The sequence below is a fragment of the Varanus komodoensis genome, unplaced genomic scaffold, assembly GCF_004798865.1.
Source record: "Varanus komodoensis strain SLA01 unplaced genomic scaffold, ASM479886v1 scaffold25, whole genome shotgun sequence".
NCBI classification, from domain to species: domain Eukaryota; kingdom Metazoa; phylum Chordata; class Lepidosauria; order Squamata; family Varanidae; genus Varanus; species Varanus komodoensis.
The window spans coordinates 13,433,128-13,457,036 of record NW_025335661.1 but is presented as its reverse complement, the minus strand read 5'-3'; the positions used below and the strand labels follow the sequence as shown (position 1 = coordinate 13,457,036).

The 23,909-nt window shown below is 39.8% G+C and overlaps 1 protein-coding gene across 1 annotated transcript; it reads right to left on the bottom strand.

Moving 5' to 3' along the window:
- Positions 1 to 2,693: 2,693 nt before the first annotated feature.
- EIF2A (eukaryotic translation initiation factor 2A) lies at positions 2,694 to 23,839 on the bottom strand. The gene is made up of 14 exons (XM_044432977.1): positions 23,717 to 23,839; positions 20,514 to 20,583; positions 19,584 to 19,658; positions 17,631 to 17,749; positions 15,598 to 15,697; positions 15,030 to 15,112; positions 13,397 to 13,470; positions 13,136 to 13,280; positions 10,920 to 11,036; positions 9,235 to 9,806; positions 6,838 to 6,954; positions 6,151 to 6,279; positions 4,932 to 4,997; positions 2,694 to 2,992 (listed from the first exon to the last, which is right to left on the bottom strand). The coding sequence occupies exons 1-14, from the start codon at positions 23,742 to 23,744 to the stop codon at positions 2,927 to 2,929; spliced, it is 1,761 nt and encodes a 586-aa protein (XP_044288912.1). The 5' UTR covers positions 23,745 to 23,839; the 3' UTR covers positions 2,694 to 2,926.
- Between the last annotated feature and the right edge of the window lie 70 nt (positions 23,840 to 23,909).

Here is a 23,909-nt window from a genome sequence, read left to right as displayed (position 1 = left end):
AATTATAATTAAAAACCAAGCAGACCATCTCCTAGGATGTATTTATAAACAACTGCTTAAATGTGATACTGAGACTCAACAAGTCAAAATTTTCCTGAGGTGCTGGACGGAGAATCTTCAAGAATAAATATCAGCCTGTCAATTGGAAGTCTTATGGACAGAGGACATAAAATTTTCCATATGCCAAGCACTAAGAGGAAATTGGTACAGGATGTATTTCCAGTGGTATGTTACCACAAAAGATATACAGAAAAAGTACAAGAATTACAATAGAAAATGTTGGAAATGCAAAGAGATAGATGGTACATTTTACCATATGTGGTTGACATGTGACAGAATAAAAAAAATGGAAACAGAAAAGAGGTAAAGTAAAAGCAGGAGGGGACAACAGTGACCCCAGGTACAACCCTATCTGTTTTAAATGAATGAGTTTTCATCCTTACAGCAGTTCAGTGTTGTTTTCAAAAATACCACAGGCCAAGGCCTTTCCAGAAATGTTGCCAGAAAGCACAGGTGGATAACATCTCATACTGATCTCAGTATCTCAATGTGGCCATCCTAACATCCATATTTTGACAAAAGGGTATGAAGACCCAGGAAGAGCAATGGAAGTAAATGGCAGTGAATAAAAGGACCTACACAAATAGCAAAAAAAAAGTTAAGAACTTTCTAGCAGTGTAAGTGCTGGAATAGCAGCAGTCCTTTGCAGATATCTATAGGATTTTTTGCAAATGTTACAAGGCAAATTCTATATGAACCCTTCAAAAATCTCATTATTTGCTAACGAAGATTGCATGGCTATTCCACTAGAGGGCATCAAATGCATAGGTTTTTATGTACTATACTAGAATACTAAGAAACTGGATGGCCTACAAAGAAATAACTATGTGACATTAGTATACAAGAGACTGGTCCAGCTCAGGGCTCTCTTGGCAGCTTTTATGCTATTTCCAGTTACATTTATAATGGTTACATCATCATGGCCCACACAGACAACTGAAGTGAGAAGGTGCCAACTATTTTTTAAAAATAAGTTTTATTGAAAAATAAAATCAGTCATTTCATCACTGATGTTGTTGTTGTTGATGCTGTCTACCACCTTGAGTTTCAATCAGGAAAGAAATACATTGAAGTAACACTAAATCCTTTATAGGTTCAAACAGTTATTTGACTGCTTCTCCCAGCACCACCAAAATCCATTCCAGCAGGAGGGGGAGTTGCATGCAGAAGAAATCCTTGCAGAAGGATGGCTTAACGTCTAAACCCACACAGCTGAAGGAAACCCAGGAAGGGCTGTGGACTGGATGGGGTAGTCTGATAGGCTGGCTTAGATTTGCAGGATAGGGGCTCTTGTATAAAGGCGATACCAATAAAGCAAGACTGCACTGCATGGAACCCATTGTTGTATATATTAGGGTATGCTAGAAGCTGCATAAACACCACATAGATGCAGATCATCTTGGATACAGAGGCTTACTCATCACCATTTGGCTGCAATGTATGTGTAGAGGTATCGATTGTTGCTTAAGACCCAGAAACTACATGTGCAAAAAGTCAAGAATTCTTGTGTGGCTGTGTACACTGTATGCCTTCTAGGGGTGGAGAAACTCAATCATCTTATGAAAATTGTTAGTTTCTAGCACAAAAGAAAACATTTCAAGGGGACCAAGAAAAATATCCATGTATAATAAGTTGGAAAGGGAGATTCGTTAACAAAGCAGAGTTTGTCACAGGAACAGCTTGTAAATTCAGAAAGTTCATACATCCTTCCCCTCCTGTCCATCTCCAATACAGTGTTTCTTCCTCTCTGAATAAATCAAAAATTCTGCAACAGGATGAGGAAATCTGTAACTAATATACATGTGCATAAACTTCTCACAAGCATATTGTATATCCTTTTCTATTACTTAAATCTGGGATGTGCCACTGTAGAATATGATCAGGCTTAGGGATTTCCTGCATCCATTTAGGCTTGTATTCAAGTGAAGCTCTTTGACTCAATATAATCAATATAATCTAGATGCCTAGAACTATCACAAACAAATGGCCTGAATTAAAAGACTTGCACAACTAGTTCTATGCATGAAAAAAGTTTTTTCACAGTAATTCCCTATGTTCTATGGCAAATGTCTTTTGACATGGAAAGCGATTTCATAAGCAAGTTGTAATAGATTGGCTGTAACCTGCAGCTAAAAAAAGTGTCAAAATTCAGTGCTTGCACCCTAGACTGTTTTTTGCATCAAGTCAAGAGCTACAATGAACCACAATTCAGAATATCTTAAATGTGCGTCAGACTTTCTATTTCAGTTAATATGTCAAACCATAAAATTATTTCTACTGTGTTTACAAGGTCAGGCCCTTAATGGACAGTAACAGTTGTGTCTATTTTCCCCTAAGTTCAGTCCTTTGTCTTATTTATGTTACTCTTGTATATAACCAGAAATTAAAAACAACAACACTAAGTTCTAGGAACCTGTGGCTAAATCCAGATAGAAAGACAGAAAAAGAAAACACTACAGCAGATGCAGATTAGGTTTACACTGGTGATTTTTTAACTGTAAAAATGAAAAATCTTAGACCTGTGATACAAAAGCAACATTTTTATTAAAGGTAAATGCTTTATTATTTTATTCTATATTGTTATGTTGCAGAGTATCACATCTATAGATGAAACCAAGTTCTTCAACAAAGAATCAAGTGAGAAGCCAACATAATTTATTTTGGATTTGTGCAATAAAGTTTTGAAACCACAGCAACTGGTTTGCCTAGTTTAGAATTACAAAACTTCAATTCAAAATTTTACATTTATTCAGATGTCAGGGGCAAGGAAATAAAATGAAGCTATATAACAAGTATTTTAAAACTGAACATTTTTATTCATTTATCGTTTCTGTAGAACAAAATGCTGACTTCATTTTCTCTAGTTCTAGATGCCCAGTTCCAATTCTTCCAGTTCCTTTATAAGTGCAGCTTCTTTCTGCATTTTCTCCAACTAAAATACATATACCATCAGATTTTACTTATAATGCACATCAGATTTTACTTATAATGCACAGTTAAAATCAAGCCATGTATACAGAACAGAAAACTCTAAGTTACACATGTAAATATTTGAAAGATTTACTAATGTAATCCATACATTCCCCACATCTCCCTGTGTACTTATACACATCCCAAAATAGACTGGAGCTTTGCTACTCCAGGCAAGTAAAGAAAAACTTAAAGATAATAAACGGGCGATGAATGAAGCTTATAAAAATGCATGGTTTAAAATAGGCATGAAGAACCTTTGGTTAATAGTTGAGGGATTCCCCAGTTGACTGACCAGCCTCTCACTAGGTTTATTTATTATTTAAAACTTTTGTATGCCATCCCTTATGCATGGCATCTCGGGACAGCTTTCAATCATTAAAACAACAACAATAAAACAGCAATAAATAACAATTAACCAAAAATACAATTAAATAAGTTAAATAAAAGTGACTGTTAAACATTAAAATTTAAATTAGTTTTAAAATAACAGTTAAATAAAAAGGTTTTAACCTGGCGCCGAAAAGAATCTAAACTCAGCACCAGGCACCCCTCTCCAGGGACCACATTCCATAATCTGGGCACCACCGCAGAGAAGGTCCTCCTCCGAGTAGATATCCTTTTTACCTCCTTCAGGGAGGGTTCTCAGAGCAGAGCCTCTCCCGCAGATCTTAAGGGGCATGAGGGCATATAAGGAAGGAGACGTCCCTTCAGGTATCCCAGTCCCAAGCCGTTCAGGCCTTTATAGGTCCAAACCAGCACCCTGAATTGCAGGAAAAGCTATGGCTGTTGTGTTTGAGAAAGAGTGCCCTTTCATCACACAACAGAATCAAGTAGTAAACAAACCCATGAAGGGAGAGATCACTCTCCTTCCATGGGCAGTTTGCCTACCAGCCTGCCCTTGCTGTGTGGTGAGAAAGGGAGACTTTACTACCATGCAGCAGGGGAAAATGGTTTGCTCTGATCAGTGGCTAATAAGATGTTCTAGTTAGGAAGCTGATAGCTGATCCTAGCTGTGCTGTGACAAAGACCCCTCATCACCATGTAGGTGATGGATTTCTCAACACATTCATACAAATTAGCCAATGGTGTCCATGTGGGGGAGCATTTTCATTTCTATTGCAGCATGCTGAGGAAGGAGATCTGATTTTCATCCCTATCATGGCATACCAGATGAAGGGGATTAAACCCACAACAGAAATGAAAATGTCTCGCTTTGCGAGTTGATTTACATGGAATACCTGAGGAGGGGGCTGGGAAGTATGCAGGTATGTTGGGGGAGATAGGGAGGGGAAGCTCAGGTCCCTTATACCGCCTGCTATAGCACAGCTCACAGCAGGCAGGTTGCCCATCCCTGAACTAGATGGCCCTTTGGCTTAATTCAGCTGGGCTCCACCTTTCTTAAGAATGTCATTCAAAGAGTCTTGCAGCAGTGGGAGCCCTGTGCATTCATGAAGTCTCCCTTTGCTTTCAATCCCACGTGATGTGCTACAGCACTCATAAAGGTATACTGGAATCTGTTTTAGAGCCTTTGTTTTAATTGTAATGGAAAAAAAAGAACTCATTGATTTTCTATTCTGGCGAACTTGGTTCTTTTCAGAAGAGGATAAAGTTTCTTTATTTATACTTTGGGCTAAATCTTCCCAATGCACAAGGAGATCTCAGCTTATACAATGAGAATTTCCCTTCCCCTTCTCCCTGCCAGCCATAGTCTGCCCACTGCACACACACCAGATCTGCACTAAAGTGGTTGCATGGAAAGGATGCAAGGAAATGGGAAAATTCAACCTGCCACCAGTTTCTGTTCCCCTGAGAGAAGGATATGGTTGGACACAATCTTTTAAGGAATATAGAAATTAGTTATTAATAGAATCTATGAGGGACCATGGACATAGGTATACCTGGTTTTTCTCCAGCTGTTTGCCTGTAGCAGCCTGATCTTTCAGCTGTTCAATTGCTTTTAGTTTCTGTGGTGAAAAACATGTTTAAGAAAATGACAAAGCAACACATTTAAAAAAAAACTTTATGCATTAAAAAAAGTTATGCAGCATGAGGAAAAAGAACAAATGTCCTCTATTGGACTTTAAGGATTCTGCTAAGCCTCAGTGGCATCCTTATATTCCTTTCCAACATTATTTCCACTACAAAATGTGGAATGTAGAAGAAAACTGAATCTAGGTGCTTACCAATGACTGGCAATCAGGGGCAAGAGGTGAAGCCTGGGGAAGGGGATGGCCATCTGGCTGCATTTGGCCCAGGGACCTGAGGTTCAGTGTTTCTGGTAAAAGCATACAAAGCTAGGCCTAAGGCCAATATATGGAAACTTCCTTTATTCAAGAGAATGAATATATCACTCATGCATCCTCTTTTGTGTACATGCACACATACATTTCTGTCTCTTATACACACATGCATCTGCGCACATTCACTCACTCCCACATTCCTTCCTACATTCCATTCCTTCTCTGTTATTTGTTATGAGGCAAAAAGGCAAAATAAGTACCAGTGGCTCTCCCTCCACACTCAGAGCCAAACCACCAACAAAACTGCCTTCAAACCAGATCAGAGGACTGGAGGAGGAGTAGGGCAAAACTGTTTCGTAACAGCTTGCTTTCCCAGTCAGAATTGTTCCCTCAGCTGCTCTCTTCCATCCTATCTTTCTTCCTCTGTGGGAAGGAAAGCAGTTGGAAAATCGATTGGGGGAAAAACAGCCAAAAGATATGGGATAACCACCATTCCCTATTCCTGATGTAATCAAATTCACAAGCTCCTGCAGTTCCAGTTCTTTTAATAGTCATTGGGAGCCTCGCGCTCGCTCGCTCGCTCGCTCTCTCGCTCTCTCTCTCTCTCTCTCTCTCTCTCTCTCACACACACACACACACACACAGTGTCATGTCTAGTTTGGCACTCAGCCTTGTAAAATTTTTCTCTAGTCCTTCTTGCCAGCATTCCTGTATCAACTTGGCAATTGCTCAGTTTGGAGATGTTCTTCTGACTCTATTTACAGGTAGTCCACATACCATTTTTTTTTCTTAAAACAGGGGTGAACCTATTTAAGCTTTAAATTGCCACTGTGACAGAAGTGACAGCTATAACAGACTGGAAATGGACCTTCCCCACCTTTCTCAGATTCTTTATCTTCTTATCCACCTCAGGGTCTCCTGATGTCACAGATGGTACTTGATTGTGCAATACATTCTGTGCTGGTGGGGCTGGAGCAATTTCCTGGTTCCCTTCAGCTCTGGCCTCCTTTAAACAACAAACATAGAACGAACTAAAACAACAGCTTTCAGATATAACAATTTCAAGGAGCATTTTTGTTAATCACCAAGATGTTTTCAGTTCTCCAGAACCAATTAATTTAGAAGATTTCATAACTAAGGACTGCAGGTGGCGCAGTGGTTTAAACCGCTGTGCTGCTGGGCTGGTTGATCAACGGGTGAGTTCCCGTTGCTCCATCCCAGCTCCTGCCAACCTTGCAGTTCGAAAGCATGCAAATGCAAGTAGATAAAAAGGTACCACTTGGGTGGGCAGGTAACAGTGTTCTGTGCACTTCAGTGTTTAGTCATGCCAGCCACATGACCACAGCGACTGTCTGCGGACAAACACTGGCTCCCTCGGCTAGGAAACAGAGATGAGCATTGCCCCCTAGAGTCAGGCATGACTGGACTTAATGTCCAGGGGAAACCTTTACCTTTTTAAGCAGACTTTTAGCTCATATGAAAGTGCTGGACAGAATACTGGTAAACCAGTTTATAAAATGTGAAAGCAACATAATGGTCAAGAGAATTAAGACACCAGCAATACCTGCTTAGCAACTTTCTTTGCCTCATGCTTCCTTTGATTTTTGAGTGCAGTTTTAGATAATGGCTTATCACCAGTTTTTGACTGTGGTCTCATATTCTGTGGTGGCTCATCCTCGTGCTAAAAAGAAGCAAATACAAAACGAAGATTAAAAATGAATGAGCTTGAGCTTGGGGGAAAGCTGCCTGAACTCTTCTCCATATGCTGATTTCAGACAGCCAGTAGAAGAGGTTTTTTCCTGTCTAAATATGCATAGGATTGAACCTTAAGAGTGCAACCTTACTGGGATGCTCAGAAGGCCCTAAATTTGGAGGCTTCCATCACTGAATGCAGAGTCTTGCTCTGCACATTTAACCTGTCTGACTCTAAGGTCTGAGTGCTGTCTCCAAGCTTGGAATGGGGAATCCAAAAAAAATCCCATGACCCTCGCTCATTTAGAGTCTCCATTAAGATTGAACTCATTTTCTCAGAGCAAATCCATAACTAGCAAAAGCTCACCATCCATACATAATAGTGACAAAACTTCAAGTTGTTAAAAGGGGACCCCCAAGGTTTCCTCAATTACAAAAACCTTTAGAAAAAACCTAAAGGGGGGAACACCCAAAACCATTCAAGAGGCCTGAACATACTCAGTGGCCACAGAATGCTGGGTGGCTGTCAAGAAGGTAGTCAAACAAAAAGCCAGAGGTGAGGGGAATGGAATGGAATGCAACATCCTGGTAGAAGATATATGAAGGCTGTTGGAACCCTGAACAGCAGCACTTGACACTCAGCATTTTGGAGCAGATTTGGGAGGAGGAGAGGGGAGTCTCACCACGTGAGAAGTCCACTTGCATGATGTCAAATTCTGCCCCATATATGGGAGTCTGAGAGAAAAGTAGTGCAGTTTGTGCATACATGTAAGTTTGCATGTGTGTAGCAAATTTTTACTGAGATGAAGAATCTTCACATATACCATATACATTTGACTATGCTTAATGCATCTTCAACCAATTTCTAGTAAAAAGGACCAATCTTGTATAAGACTTTATGTACTGCTTGGTTTCAAGCTGTTCAGAAGTAATCCCCAAGGAATTAAATCTTTATACTGCAATCACGGGGTGAAATATAATTCACCTTCTGATTAGTTACACTCATCACTCTTTAACTTTCCCTTTTCTCTCAACATCTAGAGTTCTTAAAGTATTATCAAAGAGGGGTGAGATCCCTCTCCACTTGGAGATATGAGCATTCTGTAGAGTGTTCTTTTAACAAATCCCCATTAGTGTCAGAACTCATCAGGGATATGTTCAAAACAGTATAATCCTCATGGGAAAGAGGAATTCATTACCAGAATGCATTTGTGCAAACACCATCTCCTGCAAGGCTTTCCTCCTCTGCTACACATCAAGTGTTCTGCTCAGTCATGGAACAGGCTCCCTTGATACAGCAAAATGGAGGATGAACACAGGGAGGAGGGACTAATGAAAAAGAAATCCAGTGTAGAACAAATCCTAAGCATCCAGGGTGCAGTTTGTGGAATTAAATCCCAGCATACTCATTAACACATTATGAAAGAGAAACAGGTACATGGTCTGACATGACCTTAACCAAATTATGACTCTTCCACTTCTAAACAATAGAGACACAAACATGTTTATCCAAGTGCTGTACCAGCAAGTCCTCCTAGCATGTCAGCAGGTTTCTTTATTAAAGTTTATATTAACAACTGCTGTGTCCAAAAGGACTGATAGCTATTTCAGCAGAAAAAAGGATGTTTCCATTTCTATAGGAATAAATTAAATTTAATGTGTGTTCTGTTTTTATGACCGGATGGAACACATTTTTTGGATATCTGAATATTTCTATTAGAAATAAAGACAGAGGAAAAGCAGTTACTGTACTTTTAGTGCACAGTGTGAAACAGACTCACCTGGTTAATAATATTTACTTGAAAATATAGCATTGGATTTAGACTTAGCCATATTTAGAGCAGATCCATTAAAATTAATGAGATTTGAGTAACGCTGAGTTCAGTGGGTCTGCTCTACGTATAAGCAAGCCTGAATCCAACCCATGGAAATAAGAAAGAAAGATTAGTTTGCATGTACTTCCATTCTCACTGTTTTCTTTGATCTCTTTCTTGAACCCTAAATCCAGCGCGTCAGCAGGAGGAAACGCAAGCAAACTGACACTTCATATACATTTTGTATACTGAAGAGTTTTGGGGGGGATGAAGAATCCAATCTGGGAGATAAAGCTGCAACTTCAAACCCCCAGTTAATCCTGTTCATGTGCGAATCACCTGGTCAGGTGAAAAAACCCCCCCGAAGAATTGGATTTAGCCCCTTCCACACTTTCCCAGAACTGAGAAGGCATTTCACAGTAATACATTCTACAATGAAGATAATTGTTACTTACAAGCTTAGAACTAGTTACAGGTTTGTTTCTCAGAGCTGGAGGCCGATAAGCTTGAGCAGCCTTTGGCTCATCCTTTGGAACTTTGCTTGGAACAGCATGGTATGTTACTGCCTTTGCTGGAAATACGCCATCCAAAAATGGTTGCCAGGCAACTTGCCAAAGTTCTGCATTTTGCTGGACTTCATATCTGTATAGGACAGAGCCAGTATAATGCCAGATCTTGTATCCATTCCCAACTCGTAGCCTTGGAGAACATGTAGCTGTTACAATATGTTCCCCATCAGGGCACCACGCAAAATATGTGGAATCAGATGCCTGTGCTTTGCAAATCAGTTTGTAGTTTTTAACATCCCACACATCCAATTGTCCACTGAGATTCCCAAATCCAGCTAATACTAAAATATGTCCTTGAGGACTATAGTATGCAGCATTGTGTGGGCCAGTTCCAAAGTCAAAGACAGGATCACATTTGAGATTGAAGATAGTAGCTTTGGCAGGCATAAAGCCATACACAACACAGAACTCTGTGGCATTGGGATTCCAACTTGCATCATAAATAGGACCATTTTTTGCTAGAAGAAAAGAAAAAAACAGGCAGTGCGATAAAACAATATCTACATTTTCCCAAGACAAAAAAAGTTATGATTTTGCAGAGCAATCATAAGTGATCCAAATTTCTAGCAATCATTGCTGGTAAAAGCCTCCTTAAGATTTTAGACAATGCCACCACCACTTGGGGAAAAGGGCATTCTAGCTATGGTATGGCAGTGTGACAGGGGCTCAGGAGGTTCAAGGTTTTGCTGCCTCATTGGGGCAGCAAACAACATAAACATTTCTTTAAAAAACAGACAATGGTATACATTTGAGTGTAGATTGTTGAGCATTCAAAGGCCTCATGGACTGCATTACACTTGGTATGGCACAAGCAGTGCAGGCATACACTAGAACCTAAATATTTCACTGTGACAAAGCTCAGCCAAATATCCCCTGGTATTTGCTCAGAAGCAGCACTGAGCAATCAGCTTGCTCAATCATGGGAGAAATCTCAGCCTTTTCACTGGCCTGGTCATTGCCTGAGTTTTTTTCAGGATTATTAGCCCTGAAAAAGTTAATAAGGTGGGCTGCAACTTTATCTTTAGTTAATAAATTTAGTTCCTTATAGTGGAAATGTTTAGTTACAGGATAAAAGGTAGCCTCAGTAAATTTGACAGTGGGCAGAGATTTTGGAACTCAGGGCACCTGAAACTCCTGCAACCTGCCAGTTATAGTTAGGTAATCATATACTCAAGAAAGCAGATTTATATATATATTGAAATATCATTTTTAAAAAGCATTTGGGGAAAGAGGAATGAATCTTTAAAAATGCACTGAGAGCCCTAGTTGCAACCAGTTTCTTTTCCCAGTTCAAGACTTGGGGGGAAGCTCCTTTCTTAGTTTAAGTACTATCTTCTGTCCCCATTTCCTCTATATGATGCACACTTTTTGTTCAACTCTTGCATATCTTACTCTGCTTTGATTACCAGAAAAGATTAGGTAACACAAGTAATAACCGTAAGCCTCCACAGAAATGTAATCAAATACAGGTCAGTAAATTAGAGTGAATATAGCAGGTTAAAGTTTTTCATATAACACAGGATTTCTAACACATATTAGAAGAATTTCCAATTCACAATGTAATCACTTACGCAGTTGCACAACAGCGCTTTCCCCATTTGTTGCAATGTAATGCAGTGTCTGCTCTCCATAATAGGATGCTCCAGTTTTATCAACTTCTGTACTTGCTATAACAAGTACAGCAGTGGCTATTCAGATGTAAAAAAAATTAAACATTTTAAAAAACAAACTAACCAATATTATTAACCAAACTAACCAATATTGATAATGTACATTTTTATAAGATGAAACTGTAACACATATGCAACCTCCAGGTTCCAAAAGCAGAATGCCTCCAAGTACAAGGGGCGCAATGATGGCTTACAGGCTTCCCAGAAGCAGTTGGTTGACCACTGTGGGAAACAGCATGCTGGACTATGTGGACCTCTGGCCCTATTCAGTAAACAATCCCATAGAGTAATATGTACAAACTGAAGCCTGGTCCCATATCTGGTTTTACCTGCTGCAGCAAAGGATTCCAGTTAACAGTTAAAACACTGTCAAGCAAGGTGAACATATGTCTTTTAAAAAGACTCCAGCCCTCATGCTGAAATGATTTGCCAGTTGCACCAGGAACAAGGATATTTGAACATTCCATATACGAATATATGTACTAACATATGTTAGTATATACTTCCATGTACTAATGGCTTGGGACCTGGATACCTAAAGGAACGCCTTCCTCCATACTTGCCCTCCCACCCCCTGAGATCGGCAGCAGAGGCCCTCCTCCGGGAACCCTCCGGGAAAGATATTAGGAGGGAAAGTACCCAGAGGAGGACTTTCTCTGCGGTGGTGCCCCATCTATGGAATGCACTCCCAGAGAGGTCTGCCTGGCGCCGTTGTTATTTGTTTTTCAGCACCAGGTTAAGACCTTTTTATTCCAGTAACATTTTAATAAGTTTTAATATTGTCTTTTCTATGTTTTTAACTGCAGCCAGTGTGGGTTGGGAATTTATTTATGTTATATTTTATGTAAGCTGTCCTGAGGCTTGTGCGACAGGATGGCATATAAATATCATTAATTAATTAAGATATTGTGACAAGATTAGACTTGTTTTTTACTCTACTTTCTCTGTATTTGTTTTTTGACCTATATACCTTATACCTCACTGAAGTAACAGAGGTTCTAGTCCAAAGGGTGGTGCTAACTAGAGCAGTAAAACAAGGAGCTCCATTGCATGTTACACTGAGAGACAAGCACTCTATTCTACATATTAAATATTATGTGGTGTTGTTGGATAATGATAGTACATATCAGCTTTTTAAAAGGGTTTTTAAAATTGTGATTTATAATTAACAGCAAATACATACACATATTTGCTTGGTAAGGCTTGCAAGAAAACAGCATTACTGGACAAGGAATTATTTCTACAGTTACATATTCTAGGTAATATTCTGTTGCATCCATGTGCCCACGGGACTCATTGCTTAGGCCACAGGGCTTCTGCACTTACAAAAATAATCCAAAACTAGCAGAAACCTCATTTCCAGCACAGGGCAGGCCCGCAGAGCACACAGAAGAGCGCTTCCCATGACCTCTCCCAAACTGGAAATGTCCATTTCCACCCATATCCCAGGCCCTTTTAGAAGAATTAAAGCAAGTGCAGTGGAACTAGAAGAAGCAGAGTGGCCCTGTTGGATATTGCCCATATTTACAACATCCTTTGTGTTAGGTTTTGGAGGAATTATGTAACACGAAATCTATATGTTTTTATAGACAAAAGAACAAGCAGCATTCTGGCCAGTCACTAAATCTCTGCCTAATCTAATTCGCAGGGCTGTTGTAAGAATAAAATGGAGAGAAGGATTATGTAAGTCTCCTTAGGTTTCTTGCAGGAAATCAATACAGTAGAAGTCCTGGGATCTGTGTAAAAAAAGAAAAACATTCCCCTTGCTAAAGGATAATGCTTGTACTGTTGTACTAGAATCTCTGCAGTGCAAGTTCCACTGGAATGGATGAAAGATATGGAGGAACTGTGCCATTCCCATTCATGGCAGATAATTCCTATTCATGCTTATTCAAAAGTTGATACTGCATTCAACTGAGCCTATTTCCAAGTAAGTGTACATAGGATCACTGGATGTAAGAGTTGCTAGGAACAGAACTAAAGAATGTTACTGCCAATTTTAGCATTTGAATTACACAGTCACATATGTAAGCTACATAGTCAAGTAACACAAAAAGCCAATCTACTCATAAAGTCATAAATCAAGATAGGGTAAAGGGTAATAAGATTGTTTTTACCTTTGCTGTTCCACAGCATTGTGACCTTATCAGCTTTAAAGAAACTCTTGTTGGCCAATGCAGAATGTGGGCCTCCAAAGTTGGGGTACTGGTAGAGCCTTACAAAAGAGGGAGCCCCTCTGCTTCCAGGAACATAGACAGCAACCTGCATCAGTAACATTTGGTTTACTTGTTATTTTGGCTCTCAAGAGCAGCACAAAGATATATATTTAAAACCCTATAAAATCATAATTATGAAAGAAAAACGTCAAAAAGAAGTACCTTGGTCATCTGATCACCTGGTGATAACACAAAATCGGTGACTTTTTGCAAGTGAAGTTTATTTGCAATTGTACCTGAAAAATCACAATTTTACTAAGATTAATAAAGTTAACAAAATGCTGTGCACTGTTAGATTGTGTGTCTTTATGAGCTTATTCTAGGTGATAAAATACATCCAGATTTGTTCAATGAGAAGTGTATATAAATATTACCAATACTGAAAACAATAATTAAAAGCATATCTTGGGCTGTATCCAATGCTGACAGAAGAGACTTCCTTCTTCCCCATGCAGTTCCCCAAACCTGCTCTGCTGAGTTGGGGAATACACCTTAACATAGGTTTTCACTAACACTATTTATTCTTTGTGCAAATCATTTTATATTTTCAAATATATTAGGGAAACAAATCATATGTTCTAAACATACTAAAGCTTTTTCTGCCAAACTGGCTCTATTTTAGGAAGCACTTGCATAAAAACTCATATACAGATTTAGCTGTGGCTCAAAGCAACTCACTTTAAGCCAAGATCAATGCTCTGTTCCCTCATCTTCGCTTTCCTTTCCTAAGTTGTCTTTCTGCTGATTCAAGCACTCTATTCTATTTTGACCTAATTGTCCCTTTTAAGTATCTAGGGCAGTCTTCCCAAACTGGTACCCTCCAGATATTTTGAACTACAACTCCCAGCATTCCCGAATAATAACTGGGCTGGCTGGGGCTGATAAGAGTTGAAGTCCCAAACAACTGGCTGGTATCAAGTTAAGGAAGCTGCTCTATTGTGTATCAGAGTCTACTTCTTAAATCCCCTCACATTTCCTGAATGGCAAGCAGCTTGTTAGCTCTCAGCCTTGAACACTAGAACAAACAGAGTCCTGCCTTCAGGCATGATTCACTACTGCAGATGCAGCTGCTTGCTTGCAGCAGGCAACAAATCTCAAGTGTACCGCATATCCCTGCTGTTGTACATCTCTGGCAGGCACTGTTTATGACTAGTTAGAGAAACCTTCCCCATCCTGGTGTCCTCTGGATGGCCATTGGGCACCCATGATGAGCACTGCAGTCCAACATGGCTGGGGGGTCCAGGTTGGGCTAAAGTATCTGCAACAGCTCCCAAGAGGCAGCCTCAGTGGTGGACATAGAGCTGTGCCAGCAAGGGGAATGTGCATGTGACATAGCTGCTGATGTATAGGACGAAGTAGCAGCCTCTCCCATCTGCTTCTATAGTCACACTCAGGTTGCAATCCTATGTACACTTGTCTGGGGCAAAGCTCCACTGAATATAACAAGGCTCACTTCCAAGGAAACATGCAAAAAAATGCCAATGTGACAAGATTTTGAGAGTGTTGGACATGCTCAGAAGATCTGGGTTCTAGCTTTCACTTGCCCATTAAGTTCACCAGATGATTTTGGCCTAATGACTGACTCTCAACCTAAACTTCTTCAAGGATTGTTACAAAACTAAAATGGAGAAGAGGAGAATTATGTAAAGTACTTTAACTTCCTTGCAAGAATACAGGCAGGAAATAAGCGTAATAAGTTCTGCAGAAGTGGACAGCTATGATAACCATAGCAATTCAAAGCACACAAGTAATGCCACAAAAAAGACCAAAAGTTTATTTAGAAAGACTTGCATACTGAAGTTGTTGTTTTCAAAGAAGTGTAGTTCATTGTTAACACTCCTGGCACATATGGTTTCGTCATCTGACCAGCAAGGACACCTAATGATTAGAGAGAGGGGCAGGAATGATAGCATTAAAACCTGAGAACAGCAGCACCTGCCAGGATGGTTTGGGAACATTATTCCAAACCTTTAAAATGAAGGCATTTAGCCTCAAAATGTTTAATAATTATTAAAATTATACAAAAACATTGTGTGCATGTGTTTGCTTGGTGGTTGAAGCCCCAGTGGTGAGGGTGTTTAAGGACATGCTGGACATGCACATGCTAGGCATGTCATGAGTGGAGCTGGCTGGAGTCGAGGGTCAGACAAGATGGTGCAGAAGGCCCCTTCTGACTCACTCTGTTTCTATGGTGTTTTTTAACTGGTGGTATTTATTTCACCAACCCTGGTGAATGCTCTGGTCTAATAACAACGTACTTTAATTTCTTAAAGTAAATCCGCATATTACCAACTGCACAACTAAATCAGTTTCTGCAATTCAGATCACATTTTTAAATAATAAGTTCCCTTAACACTACTTACCAATTCTGCATCTTTTTCTGGATGAATGACTTTAAGCACTTTCCAGTTTTCACATCAAAAACATGAAGGTTGGGCACCCCTGCTCCACCATCTTTTGTAGCTGAAACAACATAAATACATACATACATTGCAGCATTGTCCCCCAAAATCACCCCTAGGTCTAATACCCTGCCTTATGCTATTTGGTTGGGATTGCTTGTTGCACTTTGTTCAATACCCTGATGACTGCTCAAGAGATTGGCATATGCAAACAAGAAAAACAGGCTGCTGCTTTTACCATTTGCTTTCACTGATATGAAGAAGTATTTTTATTTTCAAAAAATAATAGCTGTAACAGGTTTTGCACCCTAAACTAAAATTCTCAGTCACACTTTAGCTGTGCCACACTTACTTTCCTATCAAAAACATGTGCCTTCTGATGTGAAACCCTGACTGTAGATGCCTGTTTTTGGAACAAATTACACCAGTAGTTGCTTTGCAAGCCCCAAACAACAATGCACCTTTTCTACACTTGTGGACCAAACCTGGAAGATGCATTACTGGATTTCCCATCATTTCCTTTCCCTAAAAGTAGCCACAGGACAAATGGGATCAGTGCTATGAGATCAGAGGGATGCTTTCAAAACAAACAAAACAAAACAAAAACCATATCCCTTGTGCTGTTTCCCTTTCCTTATCTTTCATTGTTATGCCTCTTAAGGTTAAACTGAGATTTTGGGCTAGACTGGGTGGGGTGTGTGAAGGGAATATTAGGTATGGTGAAGAACAAGCAAACTATATGGAACTTTCCTTCCTTACAATGACTCCATTTGATCTACCTCCCCCATAGCCATATGGGCAAGAAAAGGATATTCTATCTAGGCTGGTCCTAAAAGGCCTGGACTGAATAGGGATTCATTTTAGTTGGGGCAAACATGGTGTGGCTAGGTTAGGCTTGTCTTATGTTGGGCATTGAACTCTGGGCATTGAACATGATGACCCTTTGGTCTAACAGGATGGCCCCAGATTTGAGATGGATCAATTCCATAAAGGAATCCACAGCCTCGGTTTAGAAGAGCTGTGCAAAGCTGTCAGGGTCAGGGAATTTTGGAGGGCATCCTTCCATCATCTATGGAGACAACTCAATGACATAGAACAACTACATGATTCTCTGTTTGTTCCATTAATATTGCATTACTTACCATAATCCCTTCAACATGGGATATTATACATGGCATATTATAGAATATAAGGGGAGTGGGGAAGAGTTAAAAAGGCATGGCCCTGCCCTGAGCAGCTTGCATTTTCAATTTGACCTTGAGAGGCACAAAAATCTCCCATTTGTATAAGGATTTGTATAAGGCGAGTATTACAATGGCAGTTTTATTTTTAATTCCTTTCCTAATTATGCCTAACATTGAGTTTTCCTTTTTCACAGCAGCTGCACGCTGTGTCAACTTGCTGTCTACCACAACTCCAAGATTCCTTTCTTGATCAGTCAGTGCTATTTCAAATACCATCAGCCTATACTTAAGTTGGGACTTTTTGACTCAACATGCATTACTTATTTGCTTACACTAAACTACATTTGCCATTTTTATCCCTTTGGAGCTCCTCACAATCCCTTTCTTTTAACTACCCTAAAATATTTGGTGTCACCCACAAACTTGGCCACTTCACTGCTTACTCCTTATTCCAGATCATTTAAGAACAGATTGGAAAGCACTGGTTCTGATACACCTGTGGGACCCCACTATTTATATCTCTCCACTGTGAGAAAATACCATTTATTCTCACACTCTGCTTTCTGTTGTTTAAGCAGACTGATCTTTCTGTTGTTTAAGAGGACCGACTGTCTTATTCCCCAGCCACTAAACTGGCTCATGCGCCTTTGGTGAGGAACTGTATGAGGGACAAAGTCCCTTTTGTAAGAGATAAAGGGACTTTGTGAAGGTGACCAGTAAAATCTTCATGTGTGTTCTACTGCTCAAATCAAGTATGATTACTGCACATTTACAGTGAAGTTAGCTGGAACTAACTGCTGAAGTACTCACTTGTATAGGGCTGCCATGTTACCAGTATACTGCACTTTGGAGAGAATTCAAGGCAAACCGTTTTTGGCAGATCAAGAGAACACAGTACATCGCAGCTGATGACATTCATGATGTTTACTCTGGAACCAAAAGAGGTCACTTCAAAAAAGCTTGATTAAAATGGTTAATTAATAGCTCACTTTGAGCTGTTCTGTCCTAACTTTGCTTAATTTTGCACCACCTAACAAAAAACAGAACAATTTTAACTTTTACCATAACATTCGAGATCTCTCCAACAAAATATTTTGGCAAACACCAGAAAAAATCAGTAAGAATATTTGTCAGTGAAGAAGTATTGAGCTCTAACCCTTCAAACGTGTCCACACAGATTTTATTAACAAGTTTTTGAGACTGGAGGTATGTAAAGGTCACATTTCAACTGACTTCTAACTTATTTCATGCTTGCATATGTCTTTGTGAAATACTTAAGAAGAGTCCAGCCAAAAATAAACCCTTTTAAAAGAAACCAGAGTTTTGACAACTGGTTGTCAAAACTGACAGGTCCTACAAAAGGAGTGGTTCATGCTTTTTGTACCTTTCCAAGCACTTAGCTTCTTTGGAAAAGATGGAAAAATGATAGCACCTTCATAAGACTGAGATCCAAAAAAGAGAGAGAGAGAGAGAGAGAGAGAGAGAGAGAGAGAGAGAGAGAGAGAGCGCGCGCGCGCGCGCGCGCGCGAGAGAGAGAGAGAGAATTTTTCAGGATCTCACCATAAAAGAAATGACCTAGTGGTTATCCCCTTTCCATATGCAAAAGTCAGGCACCATTTTAGTTTTCCTTGCCTTTTGACAGCTGTCCAGCTAAATCAATGTGAAAAATGAAGCTTTTTGTAGCTTTCTGAATCAATGCCAATGAAAGCTTTCAGTTGTACTTTAATAGCAGATACCCTCCTGGACAATGCTTAGGTGAGGATGGCCACCTCGGATCTATGAAAGTGCGCATGTCCACACCATTGCAAGCCAATCAAAAATATTTTTAAAAAGTAGAGTTATGTAGATTTGGAGCACATTTTATTTATTTATAAATAGGGGTGACAGGCCCCTCTAATGTGCTGCTTCAGCAATTTGTTTCTGTGTTTGGAGGTCTGTCAAATCTGAGGTATCCATTCCAACTTCACCAGCACTTTATGTTGACATTTGGGGGTAGAATGTATATAATTAAATATGGATTAATATGAGAAGGGAAGCAGCATATGATACAGAGGCATTTTTCTTCCTGTGTTTTCATACAAATTCTAGTATTTCAGACTAAAACAGAAGCAGACATATCAAAGCTTTACAGGTGGATGTTGACATGTGTGTATCATATAGAACTCAAAAGCAAGCACACTGAAAATATATATCTCTGTGGGCAAACTGCTAATCCAAAACAAGATAAAACCTATTTTTTCCCACTGTTCTTATACCAGTTACACTGGCCACCAATTGAGGTCTGGGCCCAATTTAAGATTCTAATGACGACATATAAAGCCCTGCATGGTTTAGGGCCTAGGTATCTAAAGGAGTGTCTCCTTCCATATGAGTCTGCCCAGACCTTAAGATCATCTGCAGAGGTCCTTCTCTGAGAGCCCTCCTTGAAAGAGGTAAGGAAGGCTGTTACGAGGTGAAGGGCATTTTCTGCTATAGCACCCTGATTATGGAACTCGCTTCCTGGAGATGTGTGCTTGGTGCTAATGTTTTATTTGTTCTATGAAGACCATGTAACAAGGATAATCCCAGTGAAAATGATCTGGATTACATAGTATTACTTTGCTTGGAGACTGTAGCATATAATATACTTTCCAACTAGAAGGAACAACCAGCCTTTAAAAAATCTAGAATATATACTCAAGCAATTTATACATATTCTACAAATTGTTCAATACATGCCAGAGAACTTAAGAAATATTTTAAAAAGAGAATAGTTGTACTGACTGTTCTCCATTACACCAAGCAAAGAGGTTGCCATTTTTGCTGAAAGCAAAAACTTTAGTGTTTTTTCCCGACTCCCTGAAAAATATAAAAATAAATGTCCATTATAATTTAAATAGACTACCCAAAACAAGCAAACATTAAACAAATGTGTTCCTAAATGGCAGATTAATATATCTGTATTTGAAGGGAAAATGCCATTACTGTAATTTTAACTTTTCTGAAGCAAGCAATAAACATTACAGTTGACCAAAATAAACAGGAGACTTTAATCCCATCCATTTTCTATATCCTCAAAGGTGTGGAAGCACTGCTGAAGACAGCCCAAATGCTCTTCTGATGGTTAAGAGGAAGGGACTCTGGCAGGATATTTATGTGGTTGGAATTCTATGAGAGCACATGCATTCCACTGGTGAAGGGAACCAAGCCAAGGTGTATCAGAGCATGCAACAAAATGCAGGATCCTATGTGCTCTCATTCTCTTGACATCTCCCTGCCCCCAGTCCTGGCAGATTGTGTGCACACCATCCACATTCAGGTGTACATGCAAGTGAGGATGTTGGATGCTGTTTACCTACACAACAGATACTCTCCACCATTCCAAGGCTAACCATGTCTCATTTTCAGACTTGTCTAGGGTCTTGGACTACCCACACTAGCTAAAGAGTTTTAGTATACATGTGATCCAAGACATCCCTCTACTACAAAAGTCTGATAACTGGAAATTTTCACTTAGTTGAATAATCCTACCTTGGACTGGAGGAGGGGTGTTTCAAGTAGCAGCTAGAAACAAGCGTCCATCTTCACAGAATTCATACGCTGTTATTTTGCACGGCAGCAAGATCCTCAGTCCCCATTTTAGTTCCCAATGATAATCCAAATTGAAACATATCAGTTATATATAACATTTAGTGAAACTGAACAGTGAATTACCTTGGAAAGTCTGTATTCTCTGTGAAGTGAGGAGGCCCATTCACCATATAAAGTCCTTCAGATCCTCGCACTAGGAAAAATATAACAGCATTTATTAATGTAAGGATTTTTTTTTCTTAAAGTTCATGTAAGAGAGAAAGGCCTGGTTCAGATGACCATATCTCAGCTCCATAATAAACAACACCTTTTGCCTGCACACAAATTCTTCTAAGCATTCAAGCCAGGAGCAATTAACCATTGTTTCCATTTTGTCTACACTAAGATTATGGCTACCAGCTCCAGAACAAGGTTTGAGATCTTGTCTTGCTCTGCAGCTGGAAACCATAGTTTTCTACTTCACATAAAAAAGGAAATGAGACTTAATTAGAAGCCTCCTGATTTGAATGCTTGCAGCATAAAGGGAGATGCAAAGGAGTTACATGCTTATCAAGGGGCTTATTAAACTGAGGTATGATTGTCTTACTGTGACCATATCTTTGCAGAGGAACAGGCCAACTTGTACAGTAGCCCTTTACTCGATCCTTTAACATAGTCAAAGAGCTGAACTGGACAAGACTGCAGCTAAGGCTGAAAACATAAGTATATTTTGCTCTAAGCTTTATTGAACTGAATGGGACTTAATTTTGAGTAAATCCACACTAACCTGCTGGAGGTTGACAGAGAAGGGATGGAGAGTTGTATTTTTATGCGGCAGGTGGAAGAGGGTATTAACTTTAGTTGCCAAAAGTTTGGTTACCTTGGCTTCCATGTTGGGTACACAGAAAGCTCAGAATACTTCACCCCTCCTCTGCCAGCTGATTTATACACCTGCATGAACTTCAAGCAAACTGCATGAAGTTTGTGGTTGGCTATGTCTACCAGACTAGCAATTAAATACAAAGCTGGGTAGAATTTTCCTCTGCAGGGCAAAACACTCCTAACTGGGGGAACACTTCCACTAGAACCAAGAAAACCCACCCTCTGTTCCAGCCAAAATATAGTTCTGTTTATATTCCTGACGGAGATTTTCTAGCCACATAATGAACTGCTACTGTAACTGCTCAGATTAGTGCTGTATTGTGCTACCACCAAAATGATTGTGGAATTCATTAGTTATTTTATTTATACCCTTAATTTATCCATATGTATGCAACATTTATATTCTACCTTTCCGTCACACTTACAGTGCTCAGATCTCTATATATGTCCATTTTATGTGCAATCCCTCCATGCTATCAAACCCTATAAACCCCATAAAAAACAAGAGATCAGCTGATTAAAACTACTCAGCCCACCAATCTAGTTACTTTTTAGAACAAAAGAGAGAGAGAAGCAACTGACTTTCTCAGGGGAAAGGAAATGCCAGTTTGAGCACTGCCACAGAAAAGGACCCTTTCTACATTCCACATTCTGGAACAGTTAAGGTATCCAGAGATTTTTGAAAGGCAGTCTTTTTATAGAGCATAATGCAGCAATCCACTCTATACACAAATTAAGGCAGGCTTGACCTTTGTACGAATGGTCAGCTGGCACACCCCTGGTCACAGCTGCTACTTGAGGATGCAGGAGAAAAATTGGGTGCAAGAGTACTCCCAGATTATGAGCCTATTTTTCAAGGGATGTACTACCCCATCCAAAACAGACTGGTACTCCATCTAAAACAGAATTTAGATCAGACAGCAACAGAACACTGCCATCCTTTCAGCTTCAGTATGTTGTGCTCATTTAGCCTATTTACTATTCCCAAGAATTGGTTCACAACTTCAGTAGCTTCTGTGAAATCAGATACAGACACAGAACTGGGCCTCCTCTGTGTATGAATGTCAAAACACTCCAAGTCTGCAGATGAACACCCCCAATGTGTAACAAAGATGTTACATAGCACGGAGGAAAAGCCTGGTGTATAACATTTTGCTCATCTTAGAATTTCTAATTAAATCTACATACTGAAAGGATTGACTTTATCCTGAAAATTCCTTCCTAATCAAGTCCATAAAGAAGGCTTTTGCTCAGCAAGAAATTCCTCTCTTCAAACCCTTCCCCTTCACTGAAAAATTCTCTTTGAGTATACTCTGAATTGCAATTGCAATTTCCACCATTAGCAGGGCTATTAAGTTGCAGCCCGGTTATGTTGCATTTCACTTCAAAATCTATGCGGTTGTTGTGGGTAGAACAGGAGGCCTACTTGTTACAGCAGGTGAAATAAAACAGGAATCAAAATAACTCAATAGAAAGCTGAAGCAGGAAAAGCTACATTGTCTCTTTTATACTCATGAATATTAAGAATGACCAATTTTCAATATAGTAGGTGAATTAAATACAATAAAGGGACTCCTGAACCTTTGATAATGATGCACCATATTAATTTTAGGAAGACACCACTTTTCTCATCTCTGCTGTGCTATAAAATGACAAGCATTGTCTGTCAAAATATTTATTGCTACAAAATATTTATAAAACATGCAAGAATTCTGATTCTTCCATTTTTCAGGTTTTTATACAAGCAATCTACCAAAGTGTATTGGTCCAAAGGAACAATTACAGCTCAATCCACTTAACACCGAAGAGTCGATGCAGAATCTGGAACTAATATCGACAGATTAGGGTCTACTTGGACCCACTTTGCTCAGTGGCGGATATTCCTAATCAAGGATACTCCTAATTATTAATCATTAAGTCCCACTGAATTTTTTGGGGATTACTTCCCATCAAGTAAAAGCACAACCCTACACTAACTTTGGCATAAGTCCCAAAATGCTAGTTTTGATTAGATATGTGTAAAAATGGGCCATACAGGAACCAAGCACAGACACACATTCTCCCTAAAGATTAGTTTATTGCATGGATTAATGAATTACTAAGGATGCAATTCTGTGTTTTAGATCCCCCCCAAAAATCCTACAACTCCCATCATGCCTCACCCACCATGGCTGGCGAGAGTATGCTGGGAGTTGTAGGACTGTGCCTCTATTCGCATAGGATTGCACTTTAAATAAATAACGCGTGGGCTCTACCCTTCCCCAGAGACGTTCAGAATCGCCTCGCAGACACTGCAGAATATTTTGCCAAGAGGCTAGAATCCACCACCCGAAGCGAGTGAAGTACAATATTAAGGCCTCTTGGAAAGTGCCCTAAGACAATGACGCTCGTCATAACCACTATAACGCGTAACGCCATACTAAAGGGTGGGTTTGAATTCATGCATTGGTTCGCCCTGAACCCACCTGCCAAAAGCGGCGTGGGAGGCGCCATCTTGAGCCGGACCAGGGACTTCTTCCGGGTCGCGGAAAGGAAAGGTTACTGACTAGAAGTGTACACGTCTCCTCTGCTGTCCCCCGCCAGCTCAGTAGCGGAAGCCTCATTCCGGGTGACGTGTAGCAACTGGAGGGGAGGAGCAGGGAGTTTCCCACATCACGT